Source organism: Phalacrocorax aristotelis, chromosome 11, assembly GCF_949628215.1.
Source record: "Phalacrocorax aristotelis chromosome 11, bGulAri2.1, whole genome shotgun sequence".
Taxonomy (NCBI): domain Eukaryota; kingdom Metazoa; phylum Chordata; class Aves; order Suliformes; family Phalacrocoracidae; genus Phalacrocorax; species Phalacrocorax aristotelis.
In genome coordinates this window covers 3,339,180-3,354,066 of record NC_134286.1, presented here as the reverse complement: position 1 = coordinate 3,354,066, position 14,887 = coordinate 3,339,180, and the positions used below count along the sequence as shown (strand labels likewise).

The window sequence follows — 14,887 nt, the reverse complement described above, 5'->3', positions numbered from 1 at the left end:
TTCTTCCTTTTTGGTCCAAAACTAGAAGCCTGTATGTAATCTAATATACCTTTCCCCTACTATTTAATGTAGTTACCTAGCTCTGAATCAATATTCCATTAGCGGAATTCAGTCAATGCCTGCACATTCTAGTTAAGGTTTGCGGCGCTGGCACACCACAGGCATAAGTTCCTGCAACGTTGGCATACCAGTAGTCACACACAGATATTTATACATGCTGCTTTAAAATCACAGGGTAAGGAATAGCAAATTGTTCGGTGAGCAGCAGTACTGAAAAGGCCTGATTTTCAGTCATCTGCCCCCCGTTCATTCCCACATTCCCTTCTCCACATGACTGCCATGCAATTTGCATCCGAATAGAGGCTGATGGCACAAGCTCTGGGAGTCAGGGAGAGCCACATCCCAGCCCGCCCCGAGGCACAGACCTGCCGTTGGCCATAGACTGGTGCCTCACCCCAAGGATCAAGTGCATCTTCTCCCAGAAAGTCACTGGTTTAGGACACACCCCTCTGGTGACCTACTGACTACTGCAGCACTTGCGGGAATCCTCGTGGACTTACTGTTCTATCAAGTTGGGTTGAGATTGGCTAAAGCTTTCAAAACCTGTTAAGGTTGGCAGAGGGATGAACTGGTGCAGACACAGGCAACACAATCACAAAAAACATCATCTGCTTTGAGAATTATTCACATTTGGATGTTTCTCACAGCGAAATATGTACGGGAATGCAACCAGCTTTGGTAAAGACTTGTAATAAAGCATGCTAAGTCCAAGTTACCAATTTCAGCTGGCTAATGGATTTAAATTATATATTAAAATGTTTAATGCAACAGTAGAAAATTAAGTGTTGTTATGTAGCAATACACCAGAAACATAAGCTAGTTTCTGATGGAAAACACAAAAGCCCTCTGTGCTGCAAGTCATGATTTTAGAAAAACAATATGTTTTCCTTCAATATACTCTGCTTGAAGTATTTCTATGTTTGCAATAAAAGATCAGAACAGAATAGATACCACTGAGCACTCCAGAATTTAGAACTGGAAATTACTGAGTTTAACTCTTGTACAGAGGATGGTGTTTTAGCTGCATTTCTGTGAAATCACAGTGTACTTTGCGAGATCTGTATTTTTATGCTTTACTGAATGGAGCACTAACTTTTCAAAAGCTCATGATGAGAAAAGGGCAACAATTTCCAGATGTGTTTATTGTAACAATGATTTGAAGTCAGCAGTAAGAATTATTTAATAGGAAGCATATATCTGTAATGGTCTAGTAAGTATGTATAACATGCGAGACAACAGCAGATAGAACTGAAAAGGTACCAGTACTGAAACACCACTTTTTGGCCACTGCTAGTTTTCCAATTCTTGCACATGAAGAATTCAAACAAGGACAAAGACTATCTAAGCCACTGACATGGTTCTTGTTCTTACAAGTCAGTGCACACGTGGACGTCTGAGCACAGTCAATGAATGTGGATTTGCATCAGCCACCAATAATTATGTTATATGTCAGCCAATAAAGAGCAGAAGAATGATGAATTCCCACTGTCAGAGCTGCACTATATTCAACCACAGAAAAGTTTTAATCAGCTCCAAAATTTAATGCATCTACCAAAAATTAACAAAATGTTAAACGTAGCACACAGACAAATCTCAAATCAACATGTCTGACTACACTTATAAATTTGGCCAGTGTTTCTGCACTGTCCCGAACCAGTGATATTTCCGTAGCTCTTGAAATCTAGAGTATTTACCCAAACACACTTGTCAAGGCTCAGTTATCTAAACCACTTTTCATAACAGTTTCACTGTACTTAATTTTGCTGTATACCTTTATGTGAATCTGGACATTTTGGCTATAAAGCTCTAAAAATGCCAAATCCATGCCCCCTTTCACACAAATGAAAGACACAGTTGCTCAGTGTTGAGCGCCACATAACATAATACCATTATGTGAAAAGCACATTTACTGAAGACATGATATTCTGTAGCCTATGGCATTCTATATAAATGCAGGGATTCTTAAAAATAAGAGGCTGTGACAGCTGACCAGTTTCGTACATGTGGTTTTGTATGACAGCATTGCTACTGGTATTATAACATAATAAATGTCGTTACAAAACTAGTGACCTAAAAAGTTGAAACGGACTCACACCAGTTCCCACACAACAACTTAGAGCTTCATCCCTTCAAGGTGGTCAACGCTTGGCTCTTATTCCTGTACTTAGTCTTGCAAAAAATTAAATGCCCACTTTCCGCCAGCCCCTGTGAAAACATAACCGCATTCTCAGTCCTCCACAAATATCATTCAGAAATGGAACAGAAATGTGTAAAGTACTATTTTATCTCTGAGATAAATGTTTGCAGTAGTACTGATGAGAATCACTCACAAGATTTCTTTCTGTGGCAGCTTTAATCAAATAAACTCTGATGTTATCAAAAGCAATGCAGAGCTCTAGCAATACATTTTATCACGAGATCAGAAATGACACGGGACACAAATATTACAAGTGTCTTTCTTTTTAATTCCTTTAGTGTAGAAAGAAAAAGATAGAAAAAGAAGATGTGAGTACTCTGCTGCACAGCTTATTTGTGTGTTACTAGCAGGCTATTCCACACAGTTCACACCGAAATTCTAGAGAAAGCAATAATTCATATAAATTAATTGGATATGTCAATTCTAATTAGGCCTCAAAGGCTAAGTGAGTATCCTTAGGAGACTCCAGGGCATCTCCACGTTGCTGCAGACAAATGAAGTATCCAAATCTTGGCTAGTCTGTGGCTTGGGACATGGGAGAGCTTACACAGAGCAGTTCAGAATATTGGAGCAAGGCAGCAGGGAAGGAGGTTAAAAACCAGAAGCTGGCCTTCCCGCTTTTTGCTGTCCACCCGTTTCGGCAAACCAGGCTACTGTGCAATAAAGGCTGCCTTCTGAAACACAAAGAAACCAAAGCAAAAGCAGCAATAAACATTCACTTAACACTGTAACACGCAGTGTTAAGGCAGCGGCCTTCAACAGAAACAGCCATGAAGTGAAACAGAGTGTTCCTATATAGGTTTTTCTTTTATCACTGTGCAGGGAAAACATCCGTTCCTTTATCCCTAGTAGTAACTGTGATCACTATCGTCAGCCTGCAAGAAACCGAACATCCAGAAGGGCTGAAATTACAAACAAAACCATTGTCTTCCACATCTAAACCTCAAAAGAAATCTAAATTATGTCAGAAACGAATGTACCATTAACATCCCCTAAAGCAGGTGTAGAAGAATATACACAAATTATAATGTATACCAACACTATTTGGATTGCATTTCAGCCAGTATTTTCCCTCCTGCCCTGGTCTACAGCGTTGGACGCGTGTGGTTTTTCAGCACCATATCATTAGGCTACCTATTCATTTGCATAATTTTCTGCTACTGCATTGGCCTAATATGTGGCAACACAATTTGATTGCACATATTATGGTGCGCTCTTCTCTACCAGTGAGTGCAGTAACTCATAAGATGAAAAGGAATAAAACATTCCTTGACAGAATACCACTGAGTTTACCCAGACACATAACCAGTTGTAAAATACAGTGATGGATTATCATAAATGGATTATTTTAGAAATTTATAAATGGAAATAAGTACATTTATTTTTCACAAGCATGCAGTAGTTCCTGTAGCAGCCTATTCACCAGCCCAGCCTGCAATGGATTAGGATCCTCATTCTCACTGGTACTTAAACAGATATGTTTTCAGAAGAAAATTACAAGCTTTGGAACAGATTTAACGCTTTGCATAGAACATGTTCCTCCCTATTTTGTGAAAAAGAATTACTGTGTGACAAGAGGAAATCTTTCAACTATGTCAAAAGACAGGAAAAACACATTATCTTGCTCTACAGGCAAGATATGACATACACAAATTCAGGGAATTAAAACAGGAGTCAATACAGCAAATTTTTGTTTTACCTGAAATTTTTAACATAAACTCAGGCTTCAGTAGGAAGAATACAGAAATACTTATAGCCTGAAGTAATTTATCTGACGTTTGATAGGCTAATACCACAAAGATTCGATGCATTACTCGTGGTATTAGGATTAGTTGTGGTCTACTGGAATTCACCTGACCTGCAGTCCACTCACTGCTACTCTCCTCCCCTTTTGGGCTGCATGCAGGCTGCTGAAATTTGAGTAAAATGAATGCAACCTCCTCTTTTCACTTTCTACTATATACACATCATCTTACGACAAGGGACCACATAGATATCGGAATGCCTGAATAGGACCATTTCCAATCTGTGTTTGGCTACATGAGATGCAGACATCGTGTAACCAGAGGGTTCTGTGCCTTCATCAGAAGTTACACGGCCTTCACTTCTAAGAACGATAAATTCATATAGGATAAAGTATTCAGAAGAGCCCAAAGCCTAAGTTTCTAGTGCAGTCTAACACACAAAACACCAAATTCTTAAGTCACTTAGGTTTTCAATTCCCTTTAAACAAACAGGTGCTTGGGTACCTCTGAAAATTTTACATACTAACTTTTATACTACAGTATATGCTTTTATGCTACAGTATTCCAAAATATTCTTACTGTGCAAACAATAGTCTTGGAAACCATGTGCTACTATGGAAAAAGTGGTGTAGAGGTAGTGGTCCTTGAAAAGAAAACAGAGAACCTTGTTCTCTACTTTGTGTAGCTGCCTGTACACATGGTAAGGGAACACTGGGTGATTTCACAATTAAAGAATTTCATTTGTACTAGGTAGTCAACACAAATAACACGCAACTACATCCCAGGTTATTTTTTTTCAGCATACCAGTTTAGCAAGACCTTGAATTCCTCACTTCTTACCAGTCTGACAAACCTAATACGCACACATGTGTGTAAAATACCTGTGAACGCAAATAACTTTAGGCTACGGTGAACTGTTTGTACAAACTTAATTACCTTCCTTCAACATCCTGATCCTGAAAGATTTTAAAAAATGCAAATTTGGCAACAGACTTTAAAGTGGGGAAAAAACAGAGAATCCTTAAAATAGTTTATTTTTTCCAAATTGCATGATTTGAAAGGCTAAAAAATGAAGCACCTAATTAGACTAAGCAAAAGATAATCCATCCTTTCTAGTATGGGGAATAATTAACTAACCCATTCAATGGTATCAATTCAGTGGTTTGGCACAAGATAATAAATAGCGCTGGACTGCCAAAAGTTGAACTTTTTTTCCAATTAAGATTAATAAAGCTCTTTGGATGCATATATGTTTGCATAGACAAAAATAATGTATGTGCCAGGCTCCTCATTATACGGAGAAGATGGAATATCTCTTCATCTCTCACTAAGGGAGATGGCATTCCATTTCAAAGATGATTTATTTCCAGCTATTTAAGCATCGATATCTAAATAAAATGAAGATTTCAGTCTGCAATAATTACTTTTGTGTAACCTTTGAAATACGAGGGGAAAATAAGTATCTGACATATCAAATGACTTGTTAAATGTGAAATTTGATTACATATCAGGTAAAGTAAGAGAAAATACTTCCCAATGTACTCACAATATTAACAAATCAAAAAGCTTATCAGCAGAATGACAGACGAAAAGGATCTCAAGAGAGATCATTGTAGGTACGGCCATTAAAAAGTAGTATTCATTTAAACAAAATTTGAAAAATTTTAATTCAGAAGAAGCATCCGTAACAACAGATGCAGACACAGCTATGAAAGACTGGCTGCTTCATCTTCAGCATGGCATACTTCATGAAAAATTATTGCAAACTGCTTTGCATCTGACCAACAAAATACTGTTAGTGGTGTAATTTTGTTAGAGAGATGCCCGATAAACATACATGTTAGCAAAATGTTAGAAAAAACCCAAATCATATGTGTTTGGTAGCTATGTCCCAGACACTGTTTAAAAAAAAAAAAGTAAATCTGCAAGCAAATTAAACTCACACCAGTTATAAACATGTTGACCCACAGGTGACTTTATTTTTCCTTCTAGCAGAAAAAACTCTCACGGTCAGGTTGCTAGCTCTTGCAGTGGTAGCTGCAGAGAGAGAAGTTTTCTAGTCTTTATTTCTCCTTGAATGCTATCACAGCACAGTGCCTAATTTCACTAGCTGAATGCCTATGAATTAACAGTACTTTTAATTACTTCAGATACAATCTATATTTGAGCATGCTTTTCATTTTACATTCCTTTTTCTTCCATTCATTCTCAAAGTCTTCCTTCCTGCTAGCCTGTTTATATTTCTATGTGGGCTTTAACCACACACTGACTCCAATGCTGTCCTAATTAAATTAAATTTACTTGCATAGATTTGAACAGCAACCCATGTTGACCTTAAAAGGACTCCTCCTTCCTTCCAATATATTTTACTGTCTATCAAAGAATTATTTTCCCCAGGCCCTACTACTTCTCCAGAGTCACCCAATGCCTTTGTGCAACTAGTCCTCCAAAATATACCCAGATTCAGATTTCAGCTTTAATAAAATTACAGCCTAAATGCTAAATGGCCTGCACTTTTTAGTCTGTAGATGTTATTTAAGTCACTTCAAATAAATATGTGCAGAGCAGCTTCTGACCACACTAGTAAGAAAGGACTTTGATGTTTAAGATAGCATTTCCACCCCACCCCCCTGCCATCATTCCCAATTTTCTTCTTAATTAAAACACTACTCAAAAATGTCTTTCCAGAACGGTCAAAGAATCGAAGCTGAAAGTATGGCTCACCTGTGACTTTTCCTTTCATAGCACATAAATTCAACCCTGAGCAATCCCAGAAAGCGCCAGTACTACCCATTTTACAGTGGAAGATACTCTCACCTTTTGCACTTCAATTTTACCCTTTCAAAAATCAGATTATTCTAACATTTAAAATTATTTAATTTTTTAAGGTAAAATACATATACTTCTATATCACCATATTGCCACTTCTGTTATGCACGGGTGTATCAAATGCTTGTATTTTTCCCTTTTACATTCCTTACATCTCCTTCTTTCCTACTGCAGTTCTTCTAGTATGGAATCTTTTCTAGATAGGACTCTCATATGTAAGGCGTAGCTAAAGCAAGCTCTGAATTCAGCTTTCAAAACAAAAATTATGATCTGTGATCGTACATAGTAACAACATCTCTTCCAATTTTATTCAGAAATAATATGACGGTTTGAATCAATGAACCAAGACATAATATTAGTTTATAATATTTTCATGTTTGTGAAAAATGGATATAGAATATCTGAGGCAAATGTGTAGTAGATTCCTCACCCAAACCTTCCCTGCCTTTGATAATCTGCATTTGAGAGTCTAGTTAATAGGTGGTTTAGGACAGGGAAGAAAAAAACCACAGGAGGTGCCTCAAAGGAGGATTTTTTGGTTTCTTTTGTACTTAGAACCCTCATTATGGATCAGCATTTAGTTATGTATATGCTGTGTAATGGTTTGCATTACTATGACAGAAGCGGAGACATTGCTCGTTCATGTGTAGTCCTGAACAACTACTCCCCACCCCGCAAAAGCCAGCAGGCTGATGCTCAGGCCCTGAGGGACCGCATATGGAAAATACAGCATCACAACACACACCTTCAGTGTATTCCAAGAGCTTGAGCTAAGACAGCCAAATTCCTCCTGGTTTCCTGAAGCAACATAGCTGTTCTGTGGCTAAACTCACGACCAATGTGCAGCTGAATTCCTGATGCATCACTGAACCTAAGCTTACCTGAAAGATTTCTACAGTACACTGGAAATGCTTCTTTTTAAAGCGTTATACAACCCATCTAGCTAAGATGGAGTGGAACATCCTGCTAATACTGCCTGGAAGAAATAGGTCATGTAACTTGGACACTGCCAATTGCCAAACAGAAATCAACTAAGAAATCCATGTATGGAAAAATTAAAAAAAAAAAAAAAAAAATCAATGCTCACTGGCCCGGCCCAGCGAGGGGATGATATGCAGAGTACAAAGCAGTACGGACATATATTGATACAGACAGGAACGCTGCTATCTGTGATCCAGATCGGAAGAAAACAGTGTGCATAGAATTGTGGATGCTCTGCCAGTGTGGGACTTGGAAGAGACGCCACGTTGAACGGCGCAAATGGAGGGACAGGGGGAGAATAAACTATTGCTCCTGCTGTTACCACTCTGCCACATGTGGAATTTTACAACAGATTGTTTGAATTGATTTTTCCCCTCAACTTTTTTCATAACAAGCTTTGAAAGAAAATTTTTAAAGTATATGTCTATATGAATCTGCAAATATACTTACTTTGTACGCTGTGCACCCTGTCCATATACCCAAACACACACACAATGCGTTCATGTACTGACACCTTACTGACTGGGGCTATATTCTAGCTGCCCATTATCCGTATTAAGTTTGCTTATAATATAACTCGGGAAAATGGGGTAAAATGACCTGCTACTTAACATATTCTGATTCAAATAATTTCTTTTATGTTAGTTTCTGTTTAGTGGCATAAACAAAACACAGATACCTCTGTACCCCTCCCCCCTTTTTAAATTACTTTTTAAATAAGGTCTTTCCTCTTTTTTGTTAGACTACATAGGCTAAAAATCCATTGCAGTGATTAATTCCAATTCAGAGTTTTCACTGATCACTTAACCTGTAGCGAGATTTTAGTGCAATAATCTATTAATATTTCAAGATTTAGCACAGAACAAGAACACAATTGTAATGTTTTAGAAGTGTATTTCAGCTGTTAATAAAGGTATCATTGCATTGCTTAGCATTCAATTATTGTCATAATTTAAATGAATTAAGATAAATTCTTAATGTTGCTTTTTGGTTATGTAGATTTAAATTCTTATAAATTATTAGATTTAAAAAAAATCGATATTATAGTCTTGTAAAACTTTTACTTGTGATTCTGGCTCAGTAAGAAGCTGCAAGAATTGAAGAACGTGTTGTGCATAGCAGCAAGGCAGAAACGTCAGAAGCAAGAGAATAGCCCAAAGAGCAGAGCTGCAGGCAGCAGACTCGCTCAGCAGAAAGTGCAAGGACTGGGCAGAAAGATAAAAATTCAGAAGCGGGGGCGGGGGAGGTAGGCATTTTGGAGACAGGGTGAGAAAGGAGGGTTGAGGACTTGAAGGCAGGAGGCTAAATAAATTATACCAGGAGCTGAAAAATCCCCATCGTGCTTTAAAAGAAAAAAAGAAAAAATCAGGTCATGAGATGGCACAGTAAGAGAAGAGCTGCACTATTGACCAGCAGCAGGGCCAGAAGTTAAGAGGTACAGTTTCTTTGTTTAAAAAAAAAAAACAAAAACCACAAACAAAATAATAATAATAAAATCAACAAGGGTCCTTCAAATGGGCACACCTGACTGAAGGGTGTTCTTTTTCCAGAGGAAACAACTTGGGCCTGCTGTTTCTGACTAGTGTCAAGGCACAGCACTGCATCATCCTTTAGCTAACATAATGTAGCTTTGCAGGGAATTTCAGTTCCTTTTATGTGGAAAACAATGTTTCAGAGGAGAAACTCTTGAGTTTGATTTTGTGTTTCCAAAACGTAAGAGATAATTGGGCTATGCAATATGCCATATATGCAAAATACCAGTGTACGGGTATGGCTGCATCAAGGCCAAAAAGGATTTCTCTGATCTGACAGATGTGTTGTTTAGTTTGTACGAGTAGATCTTGAGCTACATTAAATGTATTTTGCAATTAGAGGTACTTGCAAGAAGCATATGCATAATAAAAGGCACTTCATACTGCCTTTTTCTTACATCAAGTGCCTTTTTCCACTTGTTTTCTGTTTTACTGCTAAGTGCCAGTTTCCCTGTTGGAGACAATTTATCTTAGCAAAACCCCACAGGATAACCTAGTTTGTACAAAATCAGAACTCCTGATACAGAAGTAAAACATTGGGTCTGTCATATGTAATTTACCTATGTGATTTTACTATCCAACTTTTTTGTATTGTCAATGTCTTTTCACCTGTTCACCTGATTTTTTTCTTTAGAATTAAGGTAAAATGTTGCATTTTATTAGCTGGTAGGAATTAAATAAGAGAGGAAAAAAAAGATTTTTCTGACATCAAATACTTTTTAAGACAATAACTGGATTCATAACCTGTTATAAGAAAAAGCAGTTTCTTCCAAATTCGGATGCTTGCAGGTTGTTTTTTTTTAAAAAAAAAAAAAACAACAAACAAACAAAAAAACAAAACAAACCCCCCCAAAAACAGAAACAAAAAAACCCCAAACCAAACCCAACTTTAAGTTGACACATGTGTCTGTGCTTCAGACAAAGTACATTTTATCATTCCACTCCTGTATTAAAGCTCATTTGAACCAATCTTCCAGTCTAATTAGCATTAACTTCTGGCTCCTCAGTACCATCCTTTCGAATGCTGGCATGGTTAAAACACTCCGGTCTACTTGGTTTAGTATAGCGTCGCAAAATGTCAGTGAAATACGAGGGCATATGGCATATAATTACAGAACCATATGGATGCCAGTAGTGATAGTCAACAGCATTTGAATGCAAGACCAAGAAAGTTAGAGGAAGAGCAATAAAAGGCCATCATACATAATCATAAAATGGATATATATGGCTTCTTTACAGCTGAAAGAAGCCTGTACATGTCTGCCCTTTAATGAAGCAAAGCCACCATGTCTGTACAAGCATATAGCTGTGGAGTCCAGTCTACAAGAATTTGGTTTTGGTTTGGAAATTTATAAACCAAGATTATTAAGATGAATGATGCAAGAAATCACTTACCAGTGCACACAGCAGATCAACTGCTTCCAGTATCAGTTCTTGGTGGCCAATGCGAGTGACTCCCAATTCCTCAAGCTCTTGATGAGTGATGTGCAGCAGCTGCTCACCATTGATCTTTTCTCTTTCAAAATTTTTTATGTATTGTTGGAGGCAATCATCAAGGCCTATTTAAAAAAAAAAGCCAACAACACACATTCAGAGAACAGAAGCATAATAATCATAATTCTGAAATTAAAAAATATAGAAATTATTGGGAATACAAGTATAATTCCTTGTTTGGATCTATTATGGGAAACATGCAAAAATTAGAATTTAACTTACATAGTATAACACATACTACTGAAAAGTTTACATCACTGACATTTTCAACATTCTTAAATATTTTAATACTAATTTTAAATCTTCATAGTACTTATTAGGGAGACAAGGGAAGGACAAAGAAGCACAGGCTGACATTACAGAAAACATTTTTCTTATGATATCATGAAGACATAAATATAAGTTTAGCTTGCGATTAGGAGCATATTCTTCCTGGTATTCCTTCTTCCAGGGCTCTTCAAAGTCATACGGTGTGGGCTATCACTGATGGGGAAGAGTATTTTTCAGGCTCAGTAACCACCTATGCTAACTGCTTCACCCAATGCCATTTTTTCCCCCCCCAAAATCAAACTACCCTGCTTTCTGAAACTCTATAACTTACAAATGGTTTTGTTACAAAACCTTCGATTAATAATACAGTTTTGCCCATGCACAAAGAATTATTCCATTTCACCGTGAAATGTGATATGGTAAGAACAACAGATTTGGTAGCTGCCAGTTTTCTGTTTCTCAGGTGAGAGAAGGGACTGATTAACAACATGAATTGAAATATTTTTCATTTCTCCAAACCTGTTTCAGAACCACACATGCTTTAAGTTTCCAGCTAGAACAATTAGTTGAACATAAGACTCTACTAATGAAAGCTGTGTGAGGTTATGCAGTTCCCTCAAGGACTCTGCCTAGAATTGTACCAGATTCCATGAAAACCTGAGATGCATATGATTTTCTAGAGACCTACAAAAATTCAGCTTCAATAATTTCATCTTCTAAGTAGAGTAAGTAGAACACTCGGATTCTTCCTGCAGTGAAGCAGGTAAACCCAAGATCCATAAAAAGTACAGATATCCAGAAACCACAGGAATAGCCAGCTGGAGAATTTAAGGAAGATAGAGCTTTGAAGTATAATTTCTGCATGCAGCCTTCTATTAAATACACAGGAATTTACCAGTACGGTTAAATTAAGGAGAAAATGTGCAAGCAAGCACTAAGAAAACTCAATGTATATAAAGAAAAGGAAAGCAATAGACGTATGAACAATATTGTTCTCATTTGTCTGATTAAGAGTTCTCACGTATACCATATAGACAGAAATAAAGCAAAAGTTAATGTTGTCTGCACTTCCTGGATTATTAATGTATAGAAACAGATAATTCTATCATGTACCTTAGTATCTTTTTAAAGAGAAATCTGTAGTTATTTTAACATTTTTTGAACCACAAAGGTCCTTTTAAGTAACCAGATGATACAGTTTGGCAATGATGAACAGAAATATATTGCTTTAAATTAGTACAGAAATGCTAAATGAGTTAAACTAGAGGATGGAGAAAGTTCACCAAAAACATATTAGAAAACTATATTACTAGCTATTACTCCATTGATAAGCATACCTTCTTAGATAATATTAAATTATTTGATTCAAACTAATAAAATTGGTCTATTTCATTGTAATAGAAAATATTATCTAACCACATAACTAACACGCAGTAGCCCTCAGCAATGAATGCACGGGTTGGTTAGCCTGCAGGTGGGAGTTTCTAAAAGTTACAGGAGGGCTTGGTCAGGGTAACCAAACCACCTGCTGGGGAAGTGAAAGCTTGTGGAAACTGAAATCAGAAAAGGTGAAATTTAAAACTATCCTGTAAACAAAAATAGCTGATATTGTCCATGTTTTTCTCTTCTCAGGTTTTTAAACAGAGTACCTGAGAGAGAGAGGTCTGACACCTTATATTTAGCATGCTGAATATTACTACATTAAATCTCAATTAAGTCAACATAATCCAGTCAAGACACACAGACTGTGACGACACAAGAATTGAATTAAACAAAACAATGTATTTGTCTTCTGTTCCATAAATACAAGAGGGTATATTGCAGTTTCCTTCAACTAACTTATCTTTCAAAATTATTCGGTTATTTACTCTGTAAACTGATAGTCCAAAGTTAAGTTATAGTGCTCGTTTATCATTTACCAAGCGACATACACAGCTTTATAGACACTCATATCTATATCTCATACAAAACTAGATTAGGGATATAAAATGTCATATTTTATGTTGTTATTCATAAGTATGAGGTAGTTTGGTTTTTGGTTGGTTGGTTTTTAACTCAAATCAGCAGTCTGTTTGTGACTAACAGCCTAAGCCTTTTCTCTGTTCTGGAATGGTCTGCAAACAGGAGACTTTCTCTGCATCTGTTCATGGTTTTAAATGATTTAATGAATGATTTAATGTAAGAATATTTCAGTTTGGAATGGTTGAAAACTGGTCACTGCAAGTTCTGCATTTATTATTTATCACCTGAAATTCAGAACTGTTACATGTTTCTGTTCCCTGCTTGCTCAAGAACAATTCTTAGAAACAATTTCAGAGCAAATCCCAAAACCCATGCACTCCAAACTAGCTTTTAAGGAATATTTGCCTAAAACTCAACAGAAAAAGTCACTGAAACTGCAATTAAATTACATTATATTGAACAAAACTGAAGCAAATTAATTTAAAAGTTTAGTATCAGTGGCCACAAATAAGCATTTGTGGTGTTAGAAAGCTTTAGAAAATACCAAATGAACATGACAGTCTATGAAAACTGTGTAGCCAGCTGTATTAAATGTGCCTTTGTGCCAGAGAGAATATATGACAGAAGAGCAAAATATGAAATTTGTAGTATTCATACTGCTCTGTAACGGCTCCCCAGGGCATCTTTAGAAGGCATTTACTTAATGGTGCAAACAGTATGGCAGTTGACAACAGAATACAGAAATACATCATTAAAGGACCAGGTTGTCTCATAGAATGACGGCGTCTAATAAATACACACAAAAAAGAAATATTTGTCCATCGCTCTCTGCTTTTGTCTATCTAGGAGCTAGGTACTGTATTCCCTTGTTCCTTTTCCTGCAATGTAAAAGTTTGTGTTTGATAAATGTGAGGTGTTACAAAGTAAGAATTTAGCTCTCAGTAGTTTCAGTCATTATCATTGTGGCTATAATTGTTTTTAGCATGGAAATATCAAAGATGCAATTAGAAAGAGTACAGAATGAGATCACTTTGACTCACCAAAGCCAAATGGAATATTTATTTCCTGAAGCCACTTAGGCCTTATTAGTGCTCTTTATGCAATTTTCTCAATATAAATTCTGTTTACAGATAAGACAAATTAGTTGAGATTCATAGCTGCAATGTAAGGGGGATTAACTCTGTTTTATATGTAAGTAAATAAAATTAAACCACTATTCCCAAGTTACACAGCATCAGCATCAGGCAAGAAACAGAGGCTTGCAGTTCTGTTTCTGCATGTTCTTACTTGTTTGGGGTACACTTTGTAACTAACCAATATATCCTTCACAGTGCAATAAATTAATTCAAGGAAAAGGGTTTAAACATGTATGCTTTATTTTAAAGCTGAGACTCAGTATCCACAACGAGAAGTCTCTTACATTGTTTCTTTCCATTTACTTAAAAATAAAGAAACTTTATTCCACCCACATGGACTAGGAAAATTATCTCTGTATTCAAGGAGTAGAGGGACACAAGCATCTCTGATATGTTTACTGCAAACTATGATTTTGCAGATAAGGCACGTAGCAAATTGCTTAAATCAAGGAAACGCAAAGCAGAAAGGAGGCAGAAAAAAGGTACGGAGAAACAGTAGGAAAAGAAAAGCCAGTTAGCTTTAAAATGTTTATTTGCTGAACAGCATGATTAAGAAAAAATGGGTCATTAAAACTACAAAGCAAACTGATATGTTATAAAAAGATTCTCTGTGGAGCTAGCTCAAATCAGATATAAGTATTAACTCAGAGCCAACATTATAAAAGAGATGCTACAGATTGT

The 14,887-nt window shown here is 36.6% G+C and overlaps 1 protein-coding gene across 2 annotated transcripts in view; it reads right to left on the bottom strand.

The window, feature by feature from the left end:
* LOC142063197 (connector enhancer of kinase suppressor of ras 2-like) overlaps positions 1–14,887 on the bottom strand; it is a 214,048-nt gene that overhangs the window by 130,297 nt on the left and 68,864 nt on the right. For both annotated transcript variants that reach the window (XM_075106632.1, XM_075106631.1), the window contains exon 2: positions 10,740–10,903. In XM_075106632.1, coding sequence (XP_074962733.1) covers positions 10,740–10,903 — 164 coding nt within the window. The remainder of the gene's footprint in view (positions 1–10,739; positions 10,904–14,887) is intronic.